This window comes from Vulpes lagopus, chromosome 3 (assembly GCF_018345385.1).
Source record: "Vulpes lagopus strain Blue_001 chromosome 3, ASM1834538v1, whole genome shotgun sequence".
NCBI classification, from domain to species: domain Eukaryota; kingdom Metazoa; phylum Chordata; class Mammalia; order Carnivora; family Canidae; genus Vulpes; species Vulpes lagopus.
Window position 1 is genome coordinate 125,712,583 of NC_054826.1, and position 24,717 is coordinate 125,737,299.

The 24,717-nt window shown below is 54.3% G+C and overlaps 3 protein-coding genes across 8 annotated transcripts in view; 2 read left to right on the top strand and 1 right to left on the bottom strand.

Moving 5' to 3' along the window:
- Nucleotides 1–301: 301 nt before the first annotated feature.
- On the top strand, nucleotides 302–8,913 carry ZNF500 (zinc finger protein 500). Of its 5 annotated transcripts, none has more exons than XM_041750401.1 (6): nucleotides 302–940; nucleotides 1,032–1,507; nucleotides 3,380–3,563; nucleotides 3,778–3,848; nucleotides 5,001–5,112; nucleotides 7,036–8,913. In XM_041750401.1, exons 2-6 carry the CDS (start codon nucleotides 1,106–1,108, stop codon nucleotides 7,716–7,718), a joined length of 1,452 nt encoding a protein of 483 aa, XP_041606335.1. In that variant the 5' UTR covers nucleotides 302–940; nucleotides 1,032–1,105; the 3' UTR covers nucleotides 7,719–8,913. The 5 variants fall into 5 exon arrangements, with proteins under 5 accessions (XP_041606335.1, XP_041606338.1, XP_041606339.1 ...); XM_041750404.1 differs by having other exon boundaries at nucleotides 5,004–5,112; XM_041750405.1 differs by having other exon boundaries at nucleotides 1,032–1,445; nucleotides 3,423–3,563.
- Nucleotides 8,914–9,772: 859 nt separating this feature from the next.
- DNAAF8 (dynein axonemal assembly factor 8) lies at nucleotides 9,773–24,658 on the bottom strand. Of its 2 annotated transcripts, XM_041746990.1 has the most exons (9): nucleotides 24,361–24,658; nucleotides 21,785–21,958; nucleotides 20,490–20,618; nucleotides 18,103–18,600; nucleotides 16,238–16,352; nucleotides 14,568–14,706; nucleotides 12,728–12,871; nucleotides 12,287–12,394; nucleotides 9,773–11,688 (listed from the first exon to the last, which is right to left on the bottom strand). In XM_041746990.1, exons 2-9 carry the CDS (start codon nucleotides 21,938–21,940, stop codon nucleotides 11,403–11,405), a joined length of 1,575 nt encoding a protein of 524 aa, XP_041602924.1. In that variant the 5' UTR covers nucleotides 21,941–21,958; nucleotides 24,361–24,658; the 3' UTR covers nucleotides 9,773–11,402. The 2 variants fall into 2 exon arrangements, with proteins under 2 accessions (XP_041602924.1, XP_041602925.1); XM_041746991.1 differs by lacking the exon at nucleotides 20,490–20,618.
- ANKS3 (ankyrin repeat and sterile alpha motif domain containing 3) overlaps nucleotides 16,771–24,717 on the top strand; it is a 39,383-nt gene continuing 31,436 nt past the window's right edge. Inside the window, exon 1 of the mRNA XM_041746982.1 lies at nucleotides 16,771–16,852. The gene's annotated coding sequence lies outside the window, so the exon portion shown is untranslated. The remainder of the gene's footprint in view (nucleotides 16,853–24,717) is intronic.

The window sequence follows — 24,717 nt, forward strand, 5'->3', positions numbered from 1 at the left end:
TACTTAAAACAGAGCCTGGTCCATACAAAGTATCATGCAAATAGAAACGTAAATTCACAAGCCCCCTCCCACCGTGTACTTTTCCCAGGCCAGACGGAAAAGAGGCGGGGAGAACCGCCCAGCACCTGCGGAGCCTCGAGACCCCTCCCGTGCTCCCTGCAGGTGCAAGGACTACTTTGCCCACAATGCACCGCGAGGGCCCGCCTATCCAGACTCAGTCCCACGCTCGACAGCCAGCTCCGCCAATGGCGCGAGGACTACATTTCCCACAGTGCCCCGGTGGGCCCGCCCACAGCGGGTAGAGCCCGTGGCTCGCGAGGACCCATCTCTGTGGTGCCTTGTGCGGCTCCCCGTTCCGCGCTGTGGGCCGTCTCTCCGCTACGCCCCCGCGCCCGGGGTCCTGCTCTCCGCCTGGCCTGCCGCGCTGCCGGTGAGTGCGGGCGCCCGGCGTGGGGTCCCGGCCCGAGCTTCCATCTCGCGCCGGCCTGGGCCGCCGCTCACCCTCCAGCGGGGCACGGAGCCGGGAGACGCAGCCCGGCCGGAAGTCCCGGCCCTCCCCGGACCCCCGACCCTGGAGCCTGGAGCCTGGACCCTGGAGTTGGAGGGGCCGTCGTGAGCATCCCGGGGGTGCCCGGCGGGCCTTGGGGGCTTGCCGATCCAGTCCGCGTCCCCCTGGGCAGAGGGGGCCCTGGGTGCTCCCATCTCCAGAGGGGCCAAGCGTGATCCTGAAAACCGCGTTCTTCGAGCTCGGGCCCCTCGCGTTCCAGGCAATGAGCAAAACCCCCTCCAAATACCCCCGTTTAGCGCCCTCAGCAGCCTGTGTGTGGGGATAGCATTCTCTCTGCTCCTTGAATGAGGAACCGAGGCCCCGGGAATCAGCCGCGGGTGAGCAGCCAGGACGCTTTGATTTAGCTCAGCCCTTTTCCTTTTGTCAATGAGGGTGAGTTGGCTCTGGGGCGAGGATAGGGCCTGTGGGTAGATGCTTATCGGGCGTCACACTACACTCAGATCTTCTTATTGTTTCTCCGCAGAGTCCTGAACACATCATTTCCAGTGTTGCAAGTTTGACCCTTGAGGCACAAGAAAGCAAGGCCTGCCCCGGACAATGGCGGCCACACCCGGTCTCCATCCTCCACCGCCCCTGGAGCAAGACGACATCCTGATCGTGAAGGTGGAGGAGGATTTCTGCTGGGAAGAGGAGCCCTCCCAGGAGTCGGAAGACCCCAGCCCTGAGACCTTCCGCCAGCTCTTCCGGCTCTTTTGTTACCAGGAAGTGGCCGGGCCTCGGGAAGCCCTGAGCCGCCTGTGGGAGCTCTGCTGCCGCTGGCTGCGGCCAGAGCTTCGCACCAAGGAGCAGATCCTGGAGCTGCTGGTGCTGGAGCAGTTCTTGATGGTGCTGCCGGGGGAGATCCAGGCCCGGGTGTGGGAGCAGCAGCCGGAGAGTGGTGAGGAGGCCGTGGTCCTCGTGGAAGGGCTGCAGCGGGAGCCCAGGAAACAGAGGCAGCGGGTGAGGTGGGGGGCAATTTGGCCCGGAGGTGAGGAAATGGGGCCCCAAGACCTCAGGGCCCTGTTCCTGAGGTCTGCATTTGGAGATTCCTTGGGCTCTGGAGCTACGGCCTGCCCCTGTGAATTGAAAAAGGCAACTGCAGTGTTTCTCAGCCTTGGCTAATGGGTGTAAGCCTGTTGATTGAGCACACACAGCCCCGCTAAGCCCTCTCTGAGCTGTGTGGTTTAAATCGTTAACATCATCCCAGCATAGCTCAGACACAGGTTTCCATGGGGGCCTGTGGGGGAAGGCTGGAGATCTTCCCAGGCAGGGCCCTGGAGGTTGAAGAGATGGCAGAATGAGGAAGAAAAAGCTGCGGGCGGTGGATGCCCTGGTCAGAACCCGCACATGTCCCCAGCCTCTCTAGAGCTGTGCCATCCCATGCTGGTCGCTACCAGCCGCATGTGATTTTTGAAGTTAAAACTAAACAAAATGAAGGCAGCCTGGGTGGCTCAGCAGTTTAGCACTGCCTTCAGCCCAGGGCCTGTTCCTGGAGACCCGGGATCACGTCCCACGTCGGGCTCCCTGCATGGAGCCTGCTTCTCCCTCTGCCTGTGTCTCTGACTCTCTCTTCATGTCTCTCATGAATAAATAAATAAAATCTTTAAAAAAAAACAACTAAACAAAACGTCAGATGTAGTTCCTAAGTCACACCGGCTGCATTCCAAGGAGTGGGAAGTCTTATAAATTCCTCTTGTTTAGATTAGATTAGTTTTTGCTGATTAAATATTTAGCAGACATGGACAGGTGATCTTTCTCCCTGTGGTTGTACCACTGGCTACTCACTGCTTTTCTTTTTGTCCCTCAGGATAGACACATCCCCCCCAGAGTTGATCACCATGTGAGTTGATTGCAGGAAGCAAGCCCTGTTATCATGGTGGCCAGCAAGAATTCGGGATCCCTTCTCAGCCTCTCCAGCCTTGGCGTTCTTGTTTTTGTTTTTTGTTTTTAATATTTATTTATTCATGAGAGACAGAGAGAGGCAGACATACAGGCAGAGGGAAAAGCAGGCTCCATGCAGGGAGCCTGACGTGGGACTCGATCCCAGGACCCCGGGATCCCGCCCTGGGCTGAAGGTAGACGCTAAACCACTGAGCCACCCAGGGATCCCCGGTGTTGGTGTTCTTAGCATGGCTTCACTCTGTCTCTGTGCACCTCGTAACCTCTGGGGACTGTCTCCTCTCAGAGGTGTGGAATGTCGAGCCTAGTGTAGGGGTCCCTCACGCTGGTCTCACAGTTCCCTGGGGATGTCTCTTGTCCCAAGTACTGCTGCAGAGCTCAAGTTCATCCTATTCACCTTCTGTGGAATTGGGATATAGATTGTTTCAAAGCACTGGTAGGTGACTTCAAAAAACACAGCACATAAAAAAAGAAACACACACACACAAAACAACAACAACAACAAAACCACAGCACATGTAGTAGCGCAAACTTCTGAAAGGAGACCCGATTCAGGGTGGTGCTGGCCCAGAGTCTGTTGGGAGCACCAAGGAGGGAAGGGTGAATGTGACAATGGCACCAATGCAGTGTGATGGAAAGAGACCATGGAGACTCACTCAGGGACAGAGCAGGTCTCACTTTGTCCCGCTTGGGAGCCTGAGCTCTTCCCAGCTCACATTCCTTCCCCTGCCATGTCTGGAGCTTGGACTCTGACATGTGGAGGGCCGTGGGGGTAGCAGGGGGAGGAAGCCCTGGTGGGGAGTGAGGTACAGCTGGGCGGAGCCAGGGAACAGGAGGATGGCCAGGGGTGCTTGAGACGAGAGTGGTTGGAAACCCTGTGGGTTTTCTCCCAACCTTCCGGGAGCTGGTGGGCAGATTCCTCTCTGCATGCAGGGCATGGAAGTGCTCCCTGATGATGTACTGCCCCACGGGACAGGAGAACAGTGCTTGAAACACCAAGAGGCGGCCAGGCCAGGGGACCTGTCTCTGGAGGAAGGGTCTGGATGCTCCAGCCAGCAGCCCCCAGCCCAGCGGGGCCACAGACCAAAGAGGGGCCCCCAGCTCTGGCCAAAGAGGGGTGAGTAGCCATCCCTCTAGGTGAAAGAAGCCCTGCACGGGAATGAGTTGGAGGGAGGGGGGTGTCCTAGGAGGCTGGGCCTCTGCATGTGGGAAGGACAGGTTCCTACCCGGAAGCTGAGCGGAGGTGGGGAGTAGTTGCGCCTCTGGGACTTTGCTGCTGTGTGCACAGGTGGGCCGTGCGGCCTTCTCTGGCAACTCTCTGCTCTCCCCAGGCCCAGCAGCCTCCCAGCATCAGGAGATGGCAACAGCATCGGCCACGTCCTTTGTTCCATCCTGGTCCCGGGTGAGTGGGCGTTCCCAGTCTGCAGCGTGTGTGTGTCCCGTGCTGGGTCCAGCTTTCATATAATGGCTCCCTCTGGAATGGCCCTTTTACCCTGACTTTCTCCTCCAAAAGTCTTCTCTCGAATGCCATCTGGGTATGAGGTGTGTCCCGGAGGATTGGGGGGCTTAAGGGTAAGCTGGGGCAGTTGCTTCAAACCCAACTAGGCACTAGACTCTTGGGACTTTGGGTAAAAATATAGATTCTTCCCCCAGCCCTGGGCTGGAATCAGACTCTCCTCTGCTTGTTTGTTTAAATAACAGCTTTATTGTGGGGCACCTGGGGGGCTCAGTCTTGATTTCAGCTCAGGGCATGATCTCAGGGTCGTGAGATCGAGCCCCACGTTAGGCTGTGCATTCTGCAGGGAGCCTGAGATTCTCTCTCCCCCTCTGCTCCTCCACCTGCTCGTGTTCACTCTCACTCATTCTTTCTAAAACAAACATCTTTAAAAAAATAACAGCTTTATGGAGCTTTAATTCACATACCAGGCGGCTCAGCCATTTAGAGTGCATAACATTTAGCGTATTTATAGTCATATAACCGTCGTCATAGTCCTCAAAACATTATCCTCCCCAGGACACCCCATACCCATTGGCAGCCCCCCCAACCCTCTTCCCCAGTCTCTGGCAACCTACTTTCTGTCTCTGTGGATTTGCTTCTTCTAGACATTGTTTGCTTGGGTTTTAATATACTCTTCAGGTCGGTCTGGTGCTAGATTTTGGAACCACTGACCTAGAGGCATCCCGAAGTTTCCAAGACACCCCACTTGGGTCCCAGGGCTGATTTGAGCTGAGGCAGGGCATGCCTGACTCGTGCCCCTGAGGAGCGTGGGCCCTGGTGGCTGAGCGCACAGCAGAACCAGCTGCTCCATACAGTTAATCTGTCCACACTGTCTTCTGGCCCAGCAGTGACAGTGTCCTCCCTCCCAGTAAGCAAGACTGAGCCATTCTGTGAGCAGAGCTTGAGGAGGAGGGATGGAGGATGGCATATGGAAGGAGGGAGTTGGGGGTGGCAGGCAGGACCTGCCATTGTGATACAGGTGGGACGGGTGGCAAGCGCACCAGGCTGGCCCACGTGAAGGGGCAGCGGCGTGGGGCTGAGTGGGTGCCGTTCCAGCAGGCACCAGTGACCTTGGAGGACATGGCAGCATACCTGTCCCAGGAGGAGTGGCAACGCCCGGACCCGACTCTGCGGGACTGCAGCTGGGACGTGCTGCCGGAGAAGAGGGGTAATATGCGGGAAGCCACTGGCCCCTGCTCATCTGTGGCATGTCTGACGTGGACCAGTCTTGCGGGGGGGTGGGGTGGCTCCTTCCTAAGGTTGGCTGTGGCTGGCTCAACATTTCCCAGCAGCGGGGTGTGGGCCTCAGGGACCCAAGGCCCAGTATCTTCCATGTTTCCCCACAACTGACAAAGCCAGTACCATAGCGCTCAGACTGCAGTGGCCGAGTGGTCACGGGGAGCATCTTGAAATAGGAACTCAGCCTGTGCCCAGGTTGGTTTGGGGGGGCCAGGGGCACTGCCTGGAGAGTCTGCTCAGCAGCCAGCTGAGTGTAGCCTGCAAAGCCAAGGTTGCTGGTGACCTGCCGCTGGCCCAGCCGCAGTGGGGAGGGTATGACCGCTCACCTCCTCCCAGGCAGGTGGGAGTGGACCACATGGTTGGCCCAGTTTCACTGTAGCCTCTGTGCTGCCCAGGGCCCCATGGTTAGAGCTGCTCCGGCAAGGCCTTGGCCATCCACAGGCTCTCCTTCCCCCCACCCCCAGTTCCCCCCACCCAGCACTATTCTGCTCCTCTGCTCAGCTTGTCTTCACGCTCCAGATACCCATTCAGCCCCTGAAATGGGTTCTGAAGGAAGTGAGAGGCCTTTTTTTTTTTTTTTTTTTTTTTTTAAGATTTTATTAGAGAAAGGGCACGAGCAGGGGGAAGAGGGAGATGCAGACTCTGCTGAGCAGGGAGCCCAGTGTGGGGCTGAATCCCAGGCCCTGAGACCATGACCCGAACCGAAGACAGACACTTAACCCACTGAGCACCCCCAGGTGCCCAAGATGTTTCTCTGTATCAGTTGAGTTTCTTCAGAGAAACAGAACCAATAATCGTGTAAGTTAATTTATTTTAAGGAATTGGTTCACAGGATTGTGGAGGCTGGGAAGCCTAAAAGCTGTAGAACAGGCCCACAGGCTAGAAGAAATTCGAGTAAGAGTTGCTGTTGCAGTCCTGAGTATGCTCTCTGCAGGGCAAGCCAGCTGCCTGGAGACCGGCAGGATTTCTGTGTTGCAGTCTTGTGGCAGAATTCTTCTCTGGGGGTGGTTCCGGGTGGCTCAGTCAGTTAAGCCTCCAACTGTTGATTTCAACTCCGGTCATGATCTCGGGGTTGGAAGATCAAGCTCTGTATTGGGCTCCGTGCCAGGCATGAAGCCTGGTTAGTATTCTTTGTCTTCCTCTGTCCCTCTCTGGGAAATCTCAGTTCTGCTGTTAAGGCTTTCAACTGATTAGACGAGGCCCACCCACAGCATGGAGAGCAATCTGCTTCATTTACAGTCAGCTGATTGTAGATGTTAAGCAGATCTATGGGTAACCTCCTCAGAGGTCCCTTACCTGGTGGTGGTGCCATTGTTTGGTTGAACGCCAAAACACTGTTGACATTGGAGCTCGTGTGATTCTGTGATGATGCCACCTTGTGAGCCTTAGGATGTTCACCAGCATTCCTGGCCTCTACCCTCTAGATGCCAGTTGCAACACCTCTCCCCACGTGTGATAACTAAAATGTCTTCAGACATTGCCACGTGCCCTCTGACAGCCACCATTGCCCCCAAGTGAGCAACTCTGGCGTAGAGCTTACGAGTCCACACTCCAGAGCCCGCCTGTGACTTACTAGCCAAGTGACTCTGGGTGAGCTCCTTAATGTCCTCGTGCCTCAGTTTCCCCCTCTTGTAATGGGGCAGTCACAGCACCCACCTCGCTGGTGTGAGGGCTTCACGAGCTGCTGGCCATGGTTCACGTTCATCTCCATTCAGGGCTGACTCCCCTGCTGAGTGCTCTGAGGCTTGCTCTCATGTTTTCCAATGGGGTGGCCGCACGGCCTGTGCCTTCTCTCATTAGAAGTGTCCCTCTCCCCGTGAAGGCCTCAGGCACTGTGCTTTCTCTGTCTCAGGGCTTGGGCTGCAACCTGAGGATGGAGAGGACTCCAGGAAGCATGTGTCGATGAGCAGGGAGCGGGACCGAGAGTCAGTCAGGGGCATGACCAGGCCCGAGCAGCCTCCGGAGAGAGGAGGACCCCAACGAGTTGAAAAGCCCTACACGTGCCCTGAGTGCGGCAAAGGCTTTAGTAAAACGTCCCACTTAACGAAGCACCAGCGCACACACACCGGGGAGCGGCCTTACAAGTGTCAGGTGTGCGGGAAGGGCTTCAGTGACCGCTCCAACTTCAGCACGCACCAGAGAGTCCACACGGGCGAGAAGCCCTACGCATGCGCCGAGTGCGGGAAGCGCTTCAGCCAGAGCTCCAGCCTGGTCATCCACCGCAGGACGCACACCGGGGAGCGGCCGTACGCGTGCGCCGAGTGTGGGAAGCGCTTCAGCAACAGCTCCCACTTCAGCGCACACCGGAGGACACACGCAGGTGAGAAGCCCTTCGTGTGCTCAGCCTGCGGCAGGGGCTTCCGCCGGGGCACCGACCTCCACAAACACCAGCGGACGCACAGTGGGGAGCACCAGCCGGGCCAGCAGAGCCCCCCCACGGCGCGGCTCCAGGAGGCCCCTGGGCCGAGGTCCAGCCGCCACTCGAGCTGTCCGCTTCCGAGGTCCCTTTCGGAATATCAAGGTCAGAGTTCATGAAGCTGCTGGAGTTACTGTCTTGGAACTAAAACCCTAATCTGAAGGCATTTCACACCTACCCCACTAGCCCCTGGTGTGGGCCCAGCCTGCAGCTGTGGGACGTTTCAGGTGCCCACGCTGAGGGAAGAATCCGAGCACTGGGTTTGGCAGTGGCGGCTAGACGTGGAGCAGGTGGCCCTGGGTCCCGCAGCCTGGGTGGCTCACCACAGGGATGATTCTCAGTTCAGGAGGCCAGAGTCCGAACTCAAGATGTGGGCCGGGCTGCTTCCCTCTGGAGGCCCTGATAGGAGAGACCATCCCATGCCTCCCTCCTGGCTTCGGGTGTTGCCTGTGTTCCTGGTTTGTGGCCTCATCACCCCCATCTCTGCCTCTTCTCTGCTCTGGTGTCCTCTTCGCTTATAAGAGCACCGTCGTTCACTTTAGGGCCCCCAGTCCAGAATGACCTCATCTTAATTACATCCGCAAAGAGCTTATTTCCAAACAAGGGCCTATTCTGAGATTGTGGGTGCACATGAAGTTGGGGACACTTGTCGGCCCATTTCACAGAAGCCTCCAGGGCTCCACTTCTGTTGGCGGCTCCACACCCCAGGCTTCCCTGGCCTCCTACCTTCTCCTCCAGCCTTGTCACACTTTCAGTGTGGGCTGCAGGGGTTGTTTCCATACCCCTGTGGAGGCAGTGGGGTGAGCAGGGTCACCGTGGATCCACGGCTGTTCTGAGGGATGGATACCTGGTGTGGGAACGCTTCCCTGATGCCACATCTTCCAACCTCCCCCAGCCCGTGAGGCGGCTTGTGGATTCGACTGGCCTTGCCATCTGCCCCGGGCAGGAGGCCAGGCTTGCCTTTGCTCCAGCCCCAAGTGGCCAGGACAGAGGCAGCCTTGGCTGCCCCACTTTGTCACGGACAGGCCTCTGACCTATTTACATCCACTCTCTCCAGGGAAGCTGAGGGGAGCCGTATAGAATCCTTGTTCCATTTCATCATTACTGGAGTCTTGGGGCAGCTGCTAAAACCACTCGGTTTTAGTCTTCCGTGCAGTGAGTGGGGCAGTTTCCCATGGTGGGCTGGCCTGGGACCTTGTGCTGTGCTCCGTTCTGTCACCCAGTCACTGTAGATATTTTCTACCTTCCTGCATAACCCAGGTTCCAGGGTACGTGATCTGTTCTCGGTTCCCTAATAAACAAAGTCAGTCCTCCTGCCCTGTGTGTTCTCTGGGGAAGGGGGCCACTCAGTTGAAGCATGGTTCATACCTCCTAGGCCAGCTTCCAGAGCCCTTGAGCATGCCTGGTGTTGCTGACCACTCACCTTCCCTACGCAGCCGGTAGTCTGCAGGTTCGCCTGTTACGTCCAGGTTGGTGCTGGAGGTGGCTGGCTGCATGCTTCCTGGCCTGGGACCTGGGCCCATTAGTGACTCTCACTATAAATGGGAGACTGAGGTCCTGAATGCTTCTAGCACCTTGTTCAGGCAACAGAACTGGCTTTGAACTCAGATCAGAACACTTCCCACATCATCTTGGCTTGCCTTTAACGGTCATTTACCCACTTGAACTTGGAACAAAAAGTTTATTTTCTGTCACTGTTTTTATCCTAAATGAACTTCCTGGCATTAAAAGGGGTAAAGGGGGATCCCTAGGTGGCGCAGTGGTTTGGCGCCTGCCTTTGGCCCAGGGCACGATCCTGGAGACCCCGGATCGAATCCCACGTCGGGCTCCCAGGGCATGGAGCCTGCTTCTCCCTCTGCCTGTGTCTCTGCCTCTCTCTCTCTCTCTGTGACTATCATAAATAAATAAAAATTTAAAAAAAATAAATAAAAGGGGTAAAGGTGGGGAAAATGGTTTGTTTTTTAATTTTTTTTTTAATTTTTATTTACTTATGATAGTCACACAGAGAGAGAGAGGCAGAGACATAGGCAGAGGGAGAAGCAGGCTCCATGCACCGGGAGCCCGACGTGGGATTCGATCCCGGGTCTCCAGGATCGCGCCCTGGGCCAAAGGCAGGCGCCAAACCACTGCGCCACCCAGGGATCCCGGAAAATGGGTTTAAAGGGAAAAAACTGGCCATTGCTCTGGACAGGCTGCATGGTGGGTGGTGGGTCCGTTTTGTCTGCCTTTGCCCAGCGCCTGAGTCCCGGCTGTGCTGCACATGCCCTAGAGCAGAGGGTGAGGGGCTTTCACAGATGGGCAAGACCGGGAACCTGGGGGACAGCCTGGCCACCTTCCCTGCAGGTAGGCCCAGCCAGGGCCTCCTGTGGCCTTGGTGGGAGCGGTCTCGGACCTGGCCCCTCATTGTTGGGGGTGGGCGCTGGTGCTCCCATGGCCACATCAAGTGGGGTCCGTGGCCCTGCTTTTGGCTGCCTGTGGCTGAGGCCGAGCAGAACCTGCCTTCCCCAGTGCGGGATTTGGTGGAGAGAGACCCTTGCCCACTCTCCACTCACTCAGCAGGTGGTAACTCCAACTGAATGTCACAGGGCATGTCAGCACGTTAAAGGCTTCTAGGAGCAAAGCCGTGTGATACTTCTCAACTCAAAAATTTTCATTTTTTCTACTTGCCTAATCATGTACCACTTTAGGAGAAAAGCTGCATTTGACCCTGACATGGATCCTGTCCTTCGGGATCCTATCCACAGGCTTTGCGGTTCCAAAAACAACAGATCCAGCATATGAGCCTGAGTGGGCCCCCTGCACCATCGTATGGGGCTTCTGCACCTTGGGAAGCGGGCCTTCCCTGAATGTGACACTGCACTTCTTACTTCACTCAGGCCTTTCAGCTCAGATACCAAGGACCCTGCCAAGCTACTGAGCCCATGTCACAGGTGGACTGCTCTTCCCATGGGACAGGCGGGGTGGAGCAGGGTGGAGACTGAGAAGCAGAATCTCAGAAACAAGAGAACAGAGGTAGCCACAGATCAGGGCTTCAGTCTGTTGGGGGTGCAGGGCTGAGAACAATAGAAAGGACTCTGAAAATGGAGGGGCAGTGGGGGATAATGCTCGCAAAGGAGCAGGAAGGAGGTCATACACCAGGCGGGCGCTGCCCTGTTCTGTGGGGACAGTTTGGGGTCAGGACACTCAGTACTCTTATCTCTATGTAAAGGTCAACTCCACCCATAGTTTGGAAAGACCCTAAAACAGATGTGTGCCTTTGTATCTTGGTTAAAGAAAAAAAAACAATCTTCACCCCTTTATCGAAGAGTCCATTTGGGGTGTGTGTGTGGGGGGGGAGCGTGCGTGGTTTCATTTCAGCCCATGAAACAGCAGGCATCCAGGGACCCAGAAGATGAGGCTCAGTTCTCCAAGATCCTTTCAACCCTGAGATTCTCTAAATATGTTTTACTTAAGTTTTAGCTTTGAAAAAGACCTTGCATGATGGCAATACCAGATGCACAGGAAAGAGGAGAATGCGGACGCAGGAGAGGCAAGTGCCGGCAGCCCTGGTGTGTCAGCATAAACCATGGTCTCCGTGGGGTCTGCTTCCCGGCACTTTCAGAGGAGCTGTCATCATGGTCTGTGCACAGCTGTGTTCCGGCCTTCTTGCTCTAAATGCACAGAATGACCTGACCCCCAGCCCGAGGGTCCCTGTGCTGCAGAAGCACCTTCTCACGGGAACGAGGGAGAGCCAGGGGCCTGGGCATGTGGATGGAGAGTGTAGTGATCCTGCCCAGCTCCTCAGACCCCAGTCCTGGAGGTAGCTACAGTTGGCCCAGGCGAGGCACCAGGGTCTCCCTGGCTGTCCCTGGCCCAAGAGCGTCGTCCCCTAGCACCCTGGGACTGCCCCCTGGGCATCTGGCCTGGGTGCTCTGCTTCTCAGCCCACGGTGGTACATGTGGCTTCCTCTTGGTTCTGGAGGTGGCTGGATCTTCAGGTACCTGAGCCTTCTGGCTACCAGGACCCGCAGCAGTAGGCAAATTGGGCTGAGCTGTCCCCTTCCGAAATTCCCTGAGCTGCTGGAGAAGCTGACTTTTTCCGGTACAGTCCCTGTGACACAAGAGAAACCGCCTCAGCCAACACCAAGTGGAGCCAGACCTCCCAACGCGAGGAGGCCAGAGTGCTTCCAGAAGTGTGTTCCCTGGTTCTCAAGACAGTAAGGGAGAGATTTAGGCCTCTCAGCTTGTGCTGAGGGCATGTCAGCATGTTGAAGGCTTCTAGGAGCAAAGTGGGGCCTCTGCATCGTGGGGAGCGGGCCTTCTCTGAATGTGACACTGCACTTCCTACCTCAGGCCTTTCATCTCTAGCCAACAACCATCACTACCCGATCCCGACATTGCTTCACTTCCAATGCTATCATTAGTAGGGAGCAAATCAATTTGGGGAACTGTTTTTCAGAAGGCAAGGACTAATCCCCTCTCAGGAGCGAACTAAGGTGTCCTTGGTGTGTTGGGAGGACAGCCGTCCAGGCTGGGCCCCAGGTGGAGTATCACGGGCCACCTCCCAGACCACTCCTAGGCCCACACGTGCTGGCCCCCTGTGGGTCAGACAGAGATGAAACACAAATGTTAAATGTGTCTGGCTGAGGCCTTGCTATGGAAAGCAGAGATGGGACGTCCCCGGGTGGTGGGAGCCCCTTGGTGCTTACCGTAACCCTCGGGAGGAAGGACACTCCCGCTCGGCTGGGCCCCACTGGTCTCTGAGAGTTTCTGTGTCCTCTTCCTCTTCCTCGCTGTCCGAGGAACTGGAGCTAGGGCTGAGGGAAAAGGAAAGCTGGCTTCACGGGATGTTGACACAAGGCCACTGGGACTTCCTGCCAAGTGGAGGGACATACCCCAGGGCAATGTACCCAAGTCCCCACTCTGTTTGCTTAGAGCTCTGCCTGGGTTCTTCCCTGCCTGCAGGGAGAGCCTGCTGGAGGGACCCAGTGGGATTGTTGGCCAGGCTCAGCTCCTGGCCTAAAGTACTTCTCCACTGAGTGGTGCCCTGGGACCGGCCCACACTAGCCTTACTCCCACCTGTCCATGCCCCTGTTCCTCCTGAGGCCAAGGTGACCACTGCAAAGCAGGGCTGTCACCACTCCTAGTACCTTTCCAAGGCCCCGACGTCTGATGGCTCTGAGGGCCGCAGATCGATGAAGATGGTAGGAGGCTCTGCTGGGCTCCTTGGCTGTGTGCCCTTGGCCAGTGTCAGGCCCAGCTCAGCCTGGAAGCCTGGTTCCATCGGAGCAGATCTGAGATGAGAGAGTAAGGCTTTCTGAGTCACTTCTGGGTAATTACCCAGTGTGACCTGAGCTAGGGCCTGTAGGAGCACCTGCTCTCGGGCTCTTCAGAACAGCCCTCCAGAGTGCCAGCACCGTCCATCAGGACTATCTGGTGGGGATTGAAATGTTCTAGAGCTGTGCTTCCCAGTGTGGTGGCCACTAGCCACAAGCAACTATTTAAATTTACTTATAAACTAATTAAAATTGTATTTTATTTTAAAATAAATTTTAGGGGGATCCCTGGGTGGCGCAGCGGTTTGGCGCCTGCCTTTGGCCCAGGGCGCGATCCTGGAGACTCGGGATCGAATCCCACATCAGGCTCCCGGTGCATGGAGCCTGCTTCTCCCTCTGCCTGTGTCTCTGCTTCTCTCTCTCTCTCACTGTGTGCCTATCATAAATAAATACAAATAAAATTAAAAAAAAAAATAAAATAAATTTTAGGAATGCCTGGGTGGCTCAGCAGTTGAGCGTCCACCTTCAGCCCAGTGCATGATCCCGGTCCTGGGATCGAGTCCCACACTGGGCTCCCTGCATGGAGCCTGCTTCTCCCTCTGCCTGTGTGTGTGTGTGTCTCATGAATAAATAAGTAAAATCTTAAAAATAAAAAATAAAAATGAATTTTAGGGGCGCCTGGGTGGCTCAGTCAGTTAAGCATCTGCCTTCAGCTCAGGTCATGATCTCGGGGTCCTGGGATGGAGCCTGCACTGAGCTTCATGCTCAGTGGGGGCCTGCTTCTCCCTCTGCCTCTCCTCCCACTTGTGTGTGCTCTCAAATAAAGCTTTTAAATTTTTTTAATAAAATAAAAATAAATTTAAAAAATTCATTTCCTCAGTTGCATCAGCTATGTTTCAAGCATTCAGTAGCCATGGGTGGCCAGCCAGTGGCTATCAATTGAACAGTATGGGTCTAGATGTTGCTTTTTTAAAAGACTTATTTGAGGGAGAAACAGGGTGTAAGGGGGAGTAGGGAGTGGGGCAAGGGGAGAAGGAGAGGGAGAAGGCAGCGTACTCCCAAGTGTGGAACCCAAGATCATGACCTGAGCCGAAACTAAGGAAACTAAGCGCTGGTTGCTCAACCACCTGAGCCACCCAGGCGCCCTAGATATTTCTGTTGGTCACTGGGTGGGCAGGAACAGAAGCCCATTCATTGGCTCTCAGATTCCTAGAAACGAGTGGAACAACCAAAGTGTGGGAAACTAGGTTTTAATGGATCCCAGTGCCCTGTGCCCACCTCTGCCCCGCCAGCCTGTCTTTCTCACTACAGCTGGGGCCTTTCTTGCCTTCCACTCCCTTCCAGAGGTGGGGAGATTGGAAATTCTCAGAGAAAGGCTCTGATTGGCCTGGCTCGGGCCAGACAGCAGGGCTAGCCTCATTAACAGCCACCAGGGGGGCAGGGCCCTGCTCCAGGACGCCAGTGGATGGAGAAGGGAGGGTCCCCATGGGGTGTGCAAAGAGCAGGTGCTTTGGGGCTTGAGTCCCAGCTCTGCCATGTAAGGCCTGGGTAAGTCTACCTGAGCCTCAGTATCCCCATCTATACAATGGAGAGAATAGCAGCAGCCACCCGATCAGAGTCTTGAGATGAAATGAGAAACAGACATCGAGCGCCCCACCCAGAGCGGACCTGAGCAGAGCGTCCCGGCCAGTTCCAGAGAGGACAGGAGTCTCACCTGCTGCCGGCCTCCTGCGGCTTGGTGTCCTGGGGCGCATCAGCGGGCACCTTCCAGGCAGAAGCGCCTCTGGACTGTGCGGCACACAGAAGGGTGAGCTGGTCCATGAGTCTGTCCTGGGTGTTGGGCTGGATGCGGTCTGATGGGAGAGAAGGCGGGGAGGCTGCTTAGTGGGGACACCCGCTGTTTGCTTACAGCGGCCTGAGCCTTAGGGACCCTCGGGCTCCCTCTTGTGGCTATAGCTCGCCGTGCGCCCCCCTGCCACTCACAGCGCTCCCGCGCTCCCGCTCCTTTTTTTTTTTTTTTTAAGAAATGTGTTTACATAAATCACTTTTTTTTTTTTAAGATTTATTTTTATTTATGAGAGAGAGAGAGAGAGGCAGAGACACAGGAGGAGGGAGAAGCAGGCTCCATGCCAGGAGCCCGACACAGGACTCGATCCAGGAACTCCAGGATCGCGCCCTGGGCCAAAGGCAGGCACTAAACCACTGAGCCACCCAGGGATCCCCGCTCCCGCTCCTTTACCTCGCTTCCTCACCCCAAGTCCCACGCGGCGGAGAGAACCACAATGAACAGTTCTGCGCTGCCTTCAGCCCAGGGCCTGATCCTGGGGACCTGGGATCGAGTCCCAGGTCAGGCTCCCTGCATGGAGGCTGCTTCTCCCTCTGCCTGTGTCTCTGCCCCCCACCCCCTCTCTCTGTGTCTCATGAATAAATAATAATAAAAAAAAAAGTTGTGCGTTCACACACAAGAAAAAAAAAGCAGCAAGATTATCCTCTATAGATTTTTTTTTTCACTGAACAGATTTTCTGTGTCAATACACATAGATTCGCTTCACCGAGCTTGAGAGCCTTCTGTGGTGTAGCCGACTGAGCCTGACTCCTGTTGAATATTGAATCTGGGTCATTCCCAAATCTCCCAAATCGTAAACCGTGCCGTAAGGAACGTCCTGGAGTACCCAGCTTTACTCACTGGAGTAAGCTAAGCAGGTAGAGCAGGCACTGCCTGGAGGAGGGAGGGCTTCTCCACACGCTGTAAGGCGTTAGAGTACAAACCCCTGCTGAAACAGCACCAGGATCAGTCAGCCAGGTGCGGGGGGTGTGTGTGTGTGTGTGTGTGTGTGTGTGCTCTGGAATTGGAGGCTGGAACCCTGAACGCTGCTCTTTGCCTCAGGCCAGTCTCCACTTACCTTTGTGGCTGGAGAGGGGAGGAGGAGCTTTCCTTTTATTTACAGAACTGCCCAGAGCAAGGTCAGAATGCAGCCAGTAATCCCAGCCTTGGCTTTCTTTTAAATGGGGAGGGGAGTGGAAGCGGCTGTGCTTCGGGCTGGCTGAAGGAGCACCAGTCACAGAGGAAGGTCCAAGGAGGTGGACAGGAGGGAAAGGTGTCACTCAAAGGTCGGGACCTGCCTGAAGGTCTCTCTCATATCCCCAGAGCCTCAGAGCCTTGTCCACTTCCTCGGAGGGGGTCATATATATAATGAGCGAATGAGTGAATGAATGAATGGATGGATGGAAGTTTCCGCGGACTGGCATCGGTGTGTTCGGGGGCGTGAGGGCTGAGCAGCAGAGAGGATGTGGTGGGCTGCAGGGCTGACCCTATTTTATTGAGAGGGCCTAGAAGGAGCTGCTTGTGGGGATGCACTTGGGGCCTGGCGTTCAAGGTCAGACCTCGGTCCAGGTGGTCAGCTGCCCACCACGTGGCTCCAGGTGCACGATCTCCCCTGTCGCCTTCTTGCCCTGCCAGACTCTGAAGGATGTGATCCAAATCCCACTCTTCAAGTTCCTGAAATAATTAAAGCAGTGATTACGAGGCAGCCGCAGGGGCCTGGCGGTGGGAGTGCCCGATTCCACAGCTGCCGCAACCAATGGAGGCCATCGTGGGTTGTCGTGGGTTAGAAGTCAGGGACTGGGTGCCTGCCCACCTGGGCACTCTCTCCCCCACACCTCCGTCACAGTGGGGGAGAGGGGCACAGCACCTCCTGCCGTCTCCTTCCTATGCCTTTTTTGAGCAATACTTTTGTTTTTGGCACAAATGCTGTTTGGCCTGGAAACCCGGTGTTTTCTTAAAGCTCTCTAGGCCCATACAGGTTTAAAGTCTTGGGAAGCTTCAACGTGTTGCTCTCTTAAGGAACTGATTGTTCTGGGCTGGCCCCTGTCAGCGGCCCTATCACCCTATCATGGGAGGACTTGTAAGAGCACTGGAGGCGCCTGGGTGTGATGAGAGGAGGGAGGAAGTGAATTAGGAGCTTGTGGACTCTCCTGCAGCTCCTTGCAGCCCTAGAGGTGAGTGAAAACAAGTGCCTCAGGCCAAACAGGATAGAATGTCTTATTTAAACAGCAATTGGTAAGAATGAAATTGGGGAAAATGACCTTCACGCACAACGTGATGCCAGTTTTGTTAAGAAAATCATCAAAATTTGCAAATAAGGCAAAAAAGAATTGTACAAATTTAGATGTCATGCTGGAACTTTTCTGACGAGCCCACCTCCCTGGGGTGGGGAGCGGTAATTTGGTTTCTAGGGTTGGCCAGGGTCCACCCACGTAGGACTTTGTGAAACTGAGAACACATGTGGTGATTTTCTCTGTCCCATAGAGATGATAACTCCAGAGGTAACAAATGGCTTTGTTGACTTGCAGGATGTTGATCAATTGTGTACTTAATGTGCAATTTTATCTCAGCATCCCTTTCTTTCTCCCCAGTGTTTTACAAAATCCCAGTTTTCCATAGTCTCTCTGAACTGGCTTTATCATCCTGCTGGTTCCCTCATTAATGAGCTAAACAGTGTTAACAGGTGCTCACACTATCTGTTTTAACAAAATTTGTTCTAGATCTTATATGTGGTCATCTGTCTTTATAAGCATGCTTCAGATTAGTGTTCTTTCCTTTTCTTTCTTTCTTTCTTTCTTTCTTTCTTTCTTTCTTTCTTTCTTTCTTTCTTTCTTTCTTTCTTTCTTTCTTTCTTTCTTTCAAGAAGGCTGGAGTCTCTTTGCTCTTCCTTGTTCTTGTTACCTTTACCTGAGGATGGTCTGTCTGCCGGGACCACACCCACCCTGGGACAGGCAGACAGGCATGACCAGCCACTGGAGGACCTGGAACCTAGGGGCCTAAGGTCATTGCTATAGACTGTGTCCCTCCAAAACTCACAGGTTTAAATTCTAACCCCCAGTGTAATGGTGTTTTGGAAGTGGGGCCGCCATGAGGTGATCAGTAGGTCAGGAAGGTGGAGCTCTTATCAGAGACCCAGAGCCTTCCACCGAGGCCACGGCCAAAGATGCTGTCTATGAACCTGGAGAGAGGCTCTCACTGGACATCGAATGTGCTGGGCGTTGTGGTCTTGGGACTCCCCTAGTCTCTAGAACCGTGAGAGATGATTTCTGGGGTTTAAGAGCCCCTAGTCTATGAGAGTTTGGCACAGCAGCCCATAGACTGGGACAGGTGTAGAGGGTGGGCCTCAGGTTGGCCTGTGGAGGACAAGCTCATGGCCACTTCCTCCAGCTTCCTGGAGGAAGCTCAGGCCAGGGGGGATGCTTACCTTGAGGGAGAGCACTGGAGGTCCTTCCCGAGACCCCTCTGGGGGCGTTTCTGGTCTCAGACCTGCTGCTGGTGCGGCACAGGATGCCCCCTCCACTTGACTTTGGCCACTGCAGGCTGAGTCCCGGGCATCCCAGGTCACTTTATAGAGTATGTCCTTCTCAATCATCTTCCTTCTCTCCTTACGGAGGGCTCTGCGGCCTATGGAGTCTGCACCCCAACAAGCCCATAAGGCAGCGCTGGGGGGCTCTGTTTTCAGGTTGCCTTCCCAGGGAGAGAAGGTGGCTTCTCCCTGGGGCCCCCAGGGATGACTCTGGGCCCCCTGGTTGCCTTCCCGCCACATGGGGGTGTCCTCAGGCATTCGAAGAAGGGAAGTGGCCTCCTCACAGCTCTCCACAGGCCCTCCAGGATCCCCGCCTTGTAGGGACGCAGAAGCCTTTGTCCTTATGCCCCACTGCCTCTGGGGTTCTGGAGTGAATCCCATGGGTACCACACCTGGCTGTGGGAAAACAGTTGTCTTCAGCATCCTCCAAACCTTACTTTAGGGAATTTTTATGTGTGTGGTAAAATATGTAACATAAAACTTGCTATTTTTGCCCCTTGTAAATCCTACAGTGGCACTAAGTGCATTCCTAATGTGTAACCATCACCCTCCTATTTTCAAAGCTTTTTTATCACCCCAAAGAGACTGTACCTTCCCACGCCCCAGCCCTTAGTAACCTCCGTCTACTTTGTCTCTATGGATTTGCCTATTCTAGATCTTCCATGAGTGGAATCCTACACTGTTTGTCCTTTTGTGTCCTTATTAGCTTCGTGTTCCTAAGGTCCACTGAGGTTGTAACATGTGTTAGTACTTGATTCCCTTTCATGGACTGCATGGTGTTCCAATGTATGGATAGAGCACATTTTGTTGGTCCATTTTGTGTGTTGTGGACATTTGGGTTGTTTCTACCTTTTGGTCATTGTGAATAGGCCATGTGGCTATTGAGGGGTGACAAGAAGAAAGCCAGGACCTTTGACTCCAGAGCAAGCCCACAGTCTCTGCCCTCATGAGTTGGTGCAGGCTTTCCTGTCCCAGACAGGGGAAAAAAATTCTCCAGAAGAGTTGCTGAGGTAATTGTAGAAATGAAGAAAACACAAGATGAAGTTGTGTGGACATCGCTGCTCCCAAACTAACCAGAGCTCTCGGCAGCCCTGGGAATTTCTGTTTGGGGTTATACTTCAAGGATGGCTGAGTGAGCAGGTGATGTCTGTGATGGTGATGGGTGGGAGACATGCCCTGACTGGTTCTGTAAGACGACTCTGCGTCCATGCTTCCACTGAGAAGTGCAGGCTGCTTGGCACATAACCACTCTGTCCAAACCAGCACTAAGAGACTTGAACAGACTCTACAAAGGCCTCCAGCGGCAGGCGGCTAGGAGGACCCCAGCCCCCACTGAAATGCCTGCCCGATAAGGGAAGCTCAATGCTGCAGGAGAATTTAGGGTCTCTTCCAGCCAACACCTGACCTCCCTTTCTTAGAGCATTTACAGAAAAGGGTTTATTATTGTGAGCATGTGTCTTACAGCCCAGAAGCATCTGCGGGGGGCCTGGGAGCCATTCCTTTGGAATGTTCCCATCAGGAAGGACCGGCCTCTGTCTCCCTTCTCCTGACTTCCATACCTGCCGGCAGACACACCTGGCCCAGTCCCACCCACGCTGACCGGCTCTTTGTGATCCTCACGACTCTGACTCTAGTGGGCCCTGCTCTCCCCCTCCCTCCTCCTCCCTGTAAAACCCCAGTCAGCTCTGCCCCCTACTGTCAGCTGTTAGGGAATAAAGTCTGCATTCACTGCTTTGTCTGGCTGGCTTGGTCTTTGACATGCGCCATTCCCCTGGTTAATGAGTGACCCTAGTTAGTCATAAGAATCACAGAGGAGCCAAGCTAGTCTCCTGGAGCTTTTAAGAAGAGCCCAACAGGCCTAACCGGATGGGACCTGCCCAGTGATGAAAGCCTATTGATGGGTTCTATTTATAAAAGCAGCAATTAATTTTAAGCATCAAACTATTAATTTTAGATAGAATATTTGGTTTCTGGGAAACGCGAATAGAAGAAGATGGAAAATTTGCCCTGATGGTTGGCAAAAACTAACTAGACTATGATGCTTAGTTACAAAATGTGCTGTGGTGTTTTCTAATTGTTTCTTGTGTTCACCTCATCTCTCAAGCTAGGAGTACCTTCTTACCTCTGAATCCCCACTGTCACCCTTATTAAATCAATAAAATTTTAGGGAATTCTGGGCTTTTAACCTCTTTGCCCCCCACTGCAGTTAGGGTCCAGTGAGCATAGACACCCACACCCATACCCCAGTCTGCCCACAGAGTCCCCAGAGCCTGCTCCCTATAGACCTCAGGAGACCCATCGACCGCAGCAAGCCAGGCCCTGGCAGGGTCTTCAGTCAGCTCCTCTGACAAGTCTGGGATCAGGGCAGTTTGATCTCGCTGGAAGATGAACAGCTCCTCTGTCCCGCAGTCCGACTGTGGACAAACGAGAGGACTTTGGGATTACAGGGCAGCAGGCAGAGCCGAGGGCTTCAGGATCCACCTGCCCTTGCCCTGCGGCTCTGGAGTCATCTGGGGAGATCAGCTTTCTCCCAGGGGCCCTCACCCTCGCTGGTTCCTGCCACTGATTTAGGAAAGGACTCGGCCCTACAGCCTTGTGAAGGGGAGATCCAGGGCTCCCAGTTCTGCGTACACCCGCCGCCCCCAAAGACTTTGCATACACCAGGTGCTCAGTTAATGCCCGGCATTGAATGAACAGGGCAGCGAGGAGGTAGCTGAAAGAAGAGCCCAGCTTTCGCTCCGCCCTACAACTTTTAGCCAACACGTAAATGACACAGAAACTTGGTATCTCTAAGGGGAGAGGGGACACTTGGAGTCCTCAGCTCACCGCGAGGATATCTGGAGGTGAGAGCAAATGGAGACATGACAGGGTGTTAGGGTCACGTTATCCACTCTGTTAGCCTTGCCAAGCACTGGAAGATACCCGAGGCCCAGGCACCTGTGCTGTGTTCATCTTTGCGGGTATCCCAGGTAGCACCCAAACCTAACAGGCTTCGTCTATCCCCCTTGCGCTTCGCTTAAATGCCTCGTTGCAACCTGTGTTGTGTGGCACCTGCTACTAAGGAGCTCCTGCCTGTGCCTTGTTTACCTTTTACCATCAGTAGGGGCGCAGTGAAGTCCCCAGCATCCACCACGTGGACACCCTGCTGCACCCATTAAAGGCTGAATTCAGAGTCACTTTTGTCACCCAGTATTCTCCGTTGGGTGTTCAATGTTAGAAACTAGAAACACAATTACCATCATAGCGAGGTGGGGACTCCCAGGTCTGTAACGTTACAAAGGGCTTCTGTTCTTGAAGAAGCAAAGTAGGCTCCTTAAATGTTTGTTCAATGAATGCACGCTACCATTTTGATGCATCATGATAAGCTCTTAGAGGAATTCTCTAGTCATGGTTTGGGGTCACTGAAATGGCCTGTGAGGATGCTGAGTACCAGTAAATGTATTCAGAGAACAAAGACTGAGATTATGACCAACACAGAAGCTGATAAGCTCCAAAACTGTTCTTGGGTCAGCATCATGTTGCTATGGGAAGAAAGGGCAGTCGGGGCCCAGGAAGACATAGGAAGAAGGTGCTTGCTTACCAAGGAGGAATCTGAGTCCAGAGATGGGAGCTGCTCCCTGACGGCCTTGAGGATGGCATCCCAAGGCCCTATATGGGAGGCCCAGGGAGGTGAGGACTCCGTATCTTTGTCCTGGGATGCCATGGGGGCCCAGGCTCCGGGGATGCTTCTCAGCATGCCATCATCCAGGCAGCCCTGCAGGGGACACAGGGCGAAATGAGAGGGCCCAGGGGTCAAGGGTCAAGAGCTCAGCCAGGTAGGGGGAGAGGGCTGCCTTTTCCAAGCACCTACCACATCATGGGGGGTAAAAACAGACTGTGTGTGCAGTGCAGGCAGAGCCCACAGCTATACAGCTGACCCTTGAACAACACAGGTTTGAACTGCACCGGTCCACTTGTGTGCACATTTTTTTTTCGACAAATACAGTTCAGTACTGTAAATGTATTTTCTCTCATGATTTTCTTTTCTCTAGCTAACTTTATGTGGGAATACAATATAGAATACACTTACAAAATATGTGCTAATTGACTAATTATGTTACTGATAAGGCTTTTGGTCAATAGTAGCCTATGAGCTAATGTTTTGGGGGGAGTCAAAAGTTGTATGTAGAGGGGTGCTGGCTTGTTCAGTTGGTAGAGCATGTGACTCTTGATCTCAGGGTTGTAAATTTGAGCCCCATATAGAGATTATAGAGATTACTTAAAAATCTTAAAAATAAGATCTTAAAAGAAGTTCTATGTGGATTTTTGACAGTGTGGGGGGTTGGCAATCCTAACCCCTGTGTTGTTCAATGGTCAACTATATGTAGATATATACAGTGATATATAATAATACATATACATATGTAGGTATATGTATGTGATAAATAGAATATGTATATATGACATGTAGATTATGTTAACTTTATATCCCACAGAACATAGATACTATTATCTATATTTTACAGACTCAGAGAAGTTATATTGTTAGTAAAAGACAAAGATAGAATTTGTATCAAAGTAAGAGGAGATTTAAAACCTGACTACACTTTACTGCCCCCTTACAAAGGAACAGACATGTTGGAGTCCCCAGGAGATATTTTTGGGGTCACCACTTGAATTAATCCCTAATGCCCGGGGCACTTAATCAGATCCCTCTCTCTTTTGTGTCCCAGAGTCTAACAGGAGAAGGCCTGGTCCCTGAGGGGTCAAGACGGGGGTAAGAAGGTGGGAGGATGGTACTTGAGAGCCAGTGTCTGGACATCCCTTGCAGTGCCAGAGGCTGCTGTGCCCCTGGCCTGTCTTTAACTCGAGGTCAGGGCCCCCATCGGGTGGCAGCCACAGATGTGAGTGGTGGGGTCCATGCATCTTCTGCACTCCTGGAAGCCGGAGCTGGAGCTTGGTGAACCCTGAACTGTGAACAGCAGGGTGGGGAGGCACCTCACACACACATCAGGGGAGGTTTTTTTTTGGAAACGGGGAAACCTAGGTGGCTCAGTGGCTGAGCATCTGGGGGGACACGTGGGTGGCTCAGTGGTTGAGCATCTGCCTTTAGCTCTCAGGTCGTGATCCCAGGGTTCTGGGATCGAGTCCCACAACGGGCTCCCTGCAGGGAGCCTGCTTCTCCCTCTGCCTCTCCTTCTGCCTCTCTCCCTGTGTCTCTCATGAATAAATAGATAGGGACACCCAGGTGGCTCAGCGGTTGAGCATCTGCCTTTGGCTCAGGGTGTGATCCCGAGGTCCTGGGATCGAGTCCCACATCAGGCTCCCTGCATGGAGTCTGCTTCTCCCTCTGCCTGTGACTCTGCCTCTCTCTGTGTCTCTAATGAATAAATAAATAAAATCTTTAAAAAAAATGAATGAATGAATGAATGAATGAATGAATAAATAAGATTTTTAAAAAGAAAGAAACGGGACTCTGAGGGACAGATTGTGGGACAACAGAAGCACCAGGTACTACCAGAAAGACTCTAGGTTCTTTGGGCAGACAGAGCAACTAGGGAGGGAAAGGCACTGGGGGCAGCAGGAAGAGCACATATAGTGACTCAGAGGCTGAAAACTGCCCAGCTTGTTGGCGGAAGGAGGTATCCGTTGCTGGAATATGCGGTGAAAACGGGCCAGATCGCGCAGGGTCATCCAGCAGCCCGGGGTTCACGCCTAGAGCTAAGCGCAAGAGCTGGTCCAGCCTCCTCCGAATCCTCACGCCGCCTCCACATCCGTTTCTTGGCTGCAGCCCGTTGGCCCCGCCCTCAGCCCCGCCCTCGGGCGGGCGCCCCGTCGTTATGACAACGAGACGCCAAAGGCCTCCCGCGTCAGGGTTTTACATTTTATTTATTTTTTTAAAATTTTTATTTATGATAGTCACACACACAGAGAGAGAAAGAGAGGCAGAGACACAGGCAGAGGGAGAAGCAGGCTCCATGCACCGGGAGCCCGACGTGGGACTCGATCCCCGGTCTGCAGGATCAGGCCCTGGGCCAAAGGCAGGCGCCAAACCGCTGCGCCACCCAGGGATCCCGGGTTTTACATTTTAAAGCTGGGAAACAGAACACGTCGCGCGTCTTCCCACCCACTCCCACTCCCCGTTTCCCGCCGTCCTGCCCAAATCCCGACCTGTACCTTCCGCAGCCGCGGCAGGCCCGAGGCCGCTCACCTCGGGCCCCCGCCTCCCCTCTCTGCGCGGTCCTGACAGGGCTATAAACAGTTCCCAGTGCGTCCCTCCGGTCGCGTCCGCCCCTCGTGCCGCGGCCCAACTACTGAGGCTGCGGTCGCCTTTGGAATACCCGCCCTCGGCAGAGTTCATTCCTGGGCTGCCAACCGCACTTTTGCCCCCCCCCCTTTCGCGACTTGGCGCGTCCTGCCTCTCCTGGGACGGGATTGGTTCCCCCGGCCAGCGGAGGGGCGGGGCAGGGTGAACTCGCCCTGTTCATTGGCTGCCGCGGGCATCACACAGCGAGCCCGGCGAGCTGACCGGAA

Excerpts from the sequence above, each read along its gene's own strand:
- ZNF500 (XM_041750401.1), top strand. The coding sequence starts at position 1,106 with ATGGCGGCCACACCCGGTCTCCATCCTCCACCGCCCCTGGAGCAAGAC. Across the intron at positions 1,508-3,379 it reads CCAGGAAACAGAGGCAGCGG|GGCATGGAAGTGCTCCCTGA; the intron begins GTGAGGTGGGGG and ends CTCTGCATGCAG. Across the intron at positions 3,564-3,777 it reads CCAGCTCTGGCCAAAGAGGG|GCCCAGCAGCCTCCCAGCAT; the intron begins GTGAGTAGCCAT and ends TGCTCTCCCCAG.
- DNAAF8 (XM_041746990.1), bottom strand. The coding sequence starts at position 21,940 with ATGCTGAGAAGCATCCCCGGAGCCTGGGCCCCCATGGCATCCCAGGAC. Across the intron at positions 16,353-18,102 it reads CTCCAGTGCTCTCCCTCAAG|GAACTTGAAGAGTGGGATTT; the intron begins GTAAGCATCCCC and ends TAATTATTTCAG. Across the intron at positions 12,395-12,727 it reads GACGTCGGGGCCTTGGAAAG|CCCTAGCTCCAGTTCCTCGG; the intron begins GTACTAGGAGTG and ends CTTTTCCCTCAG.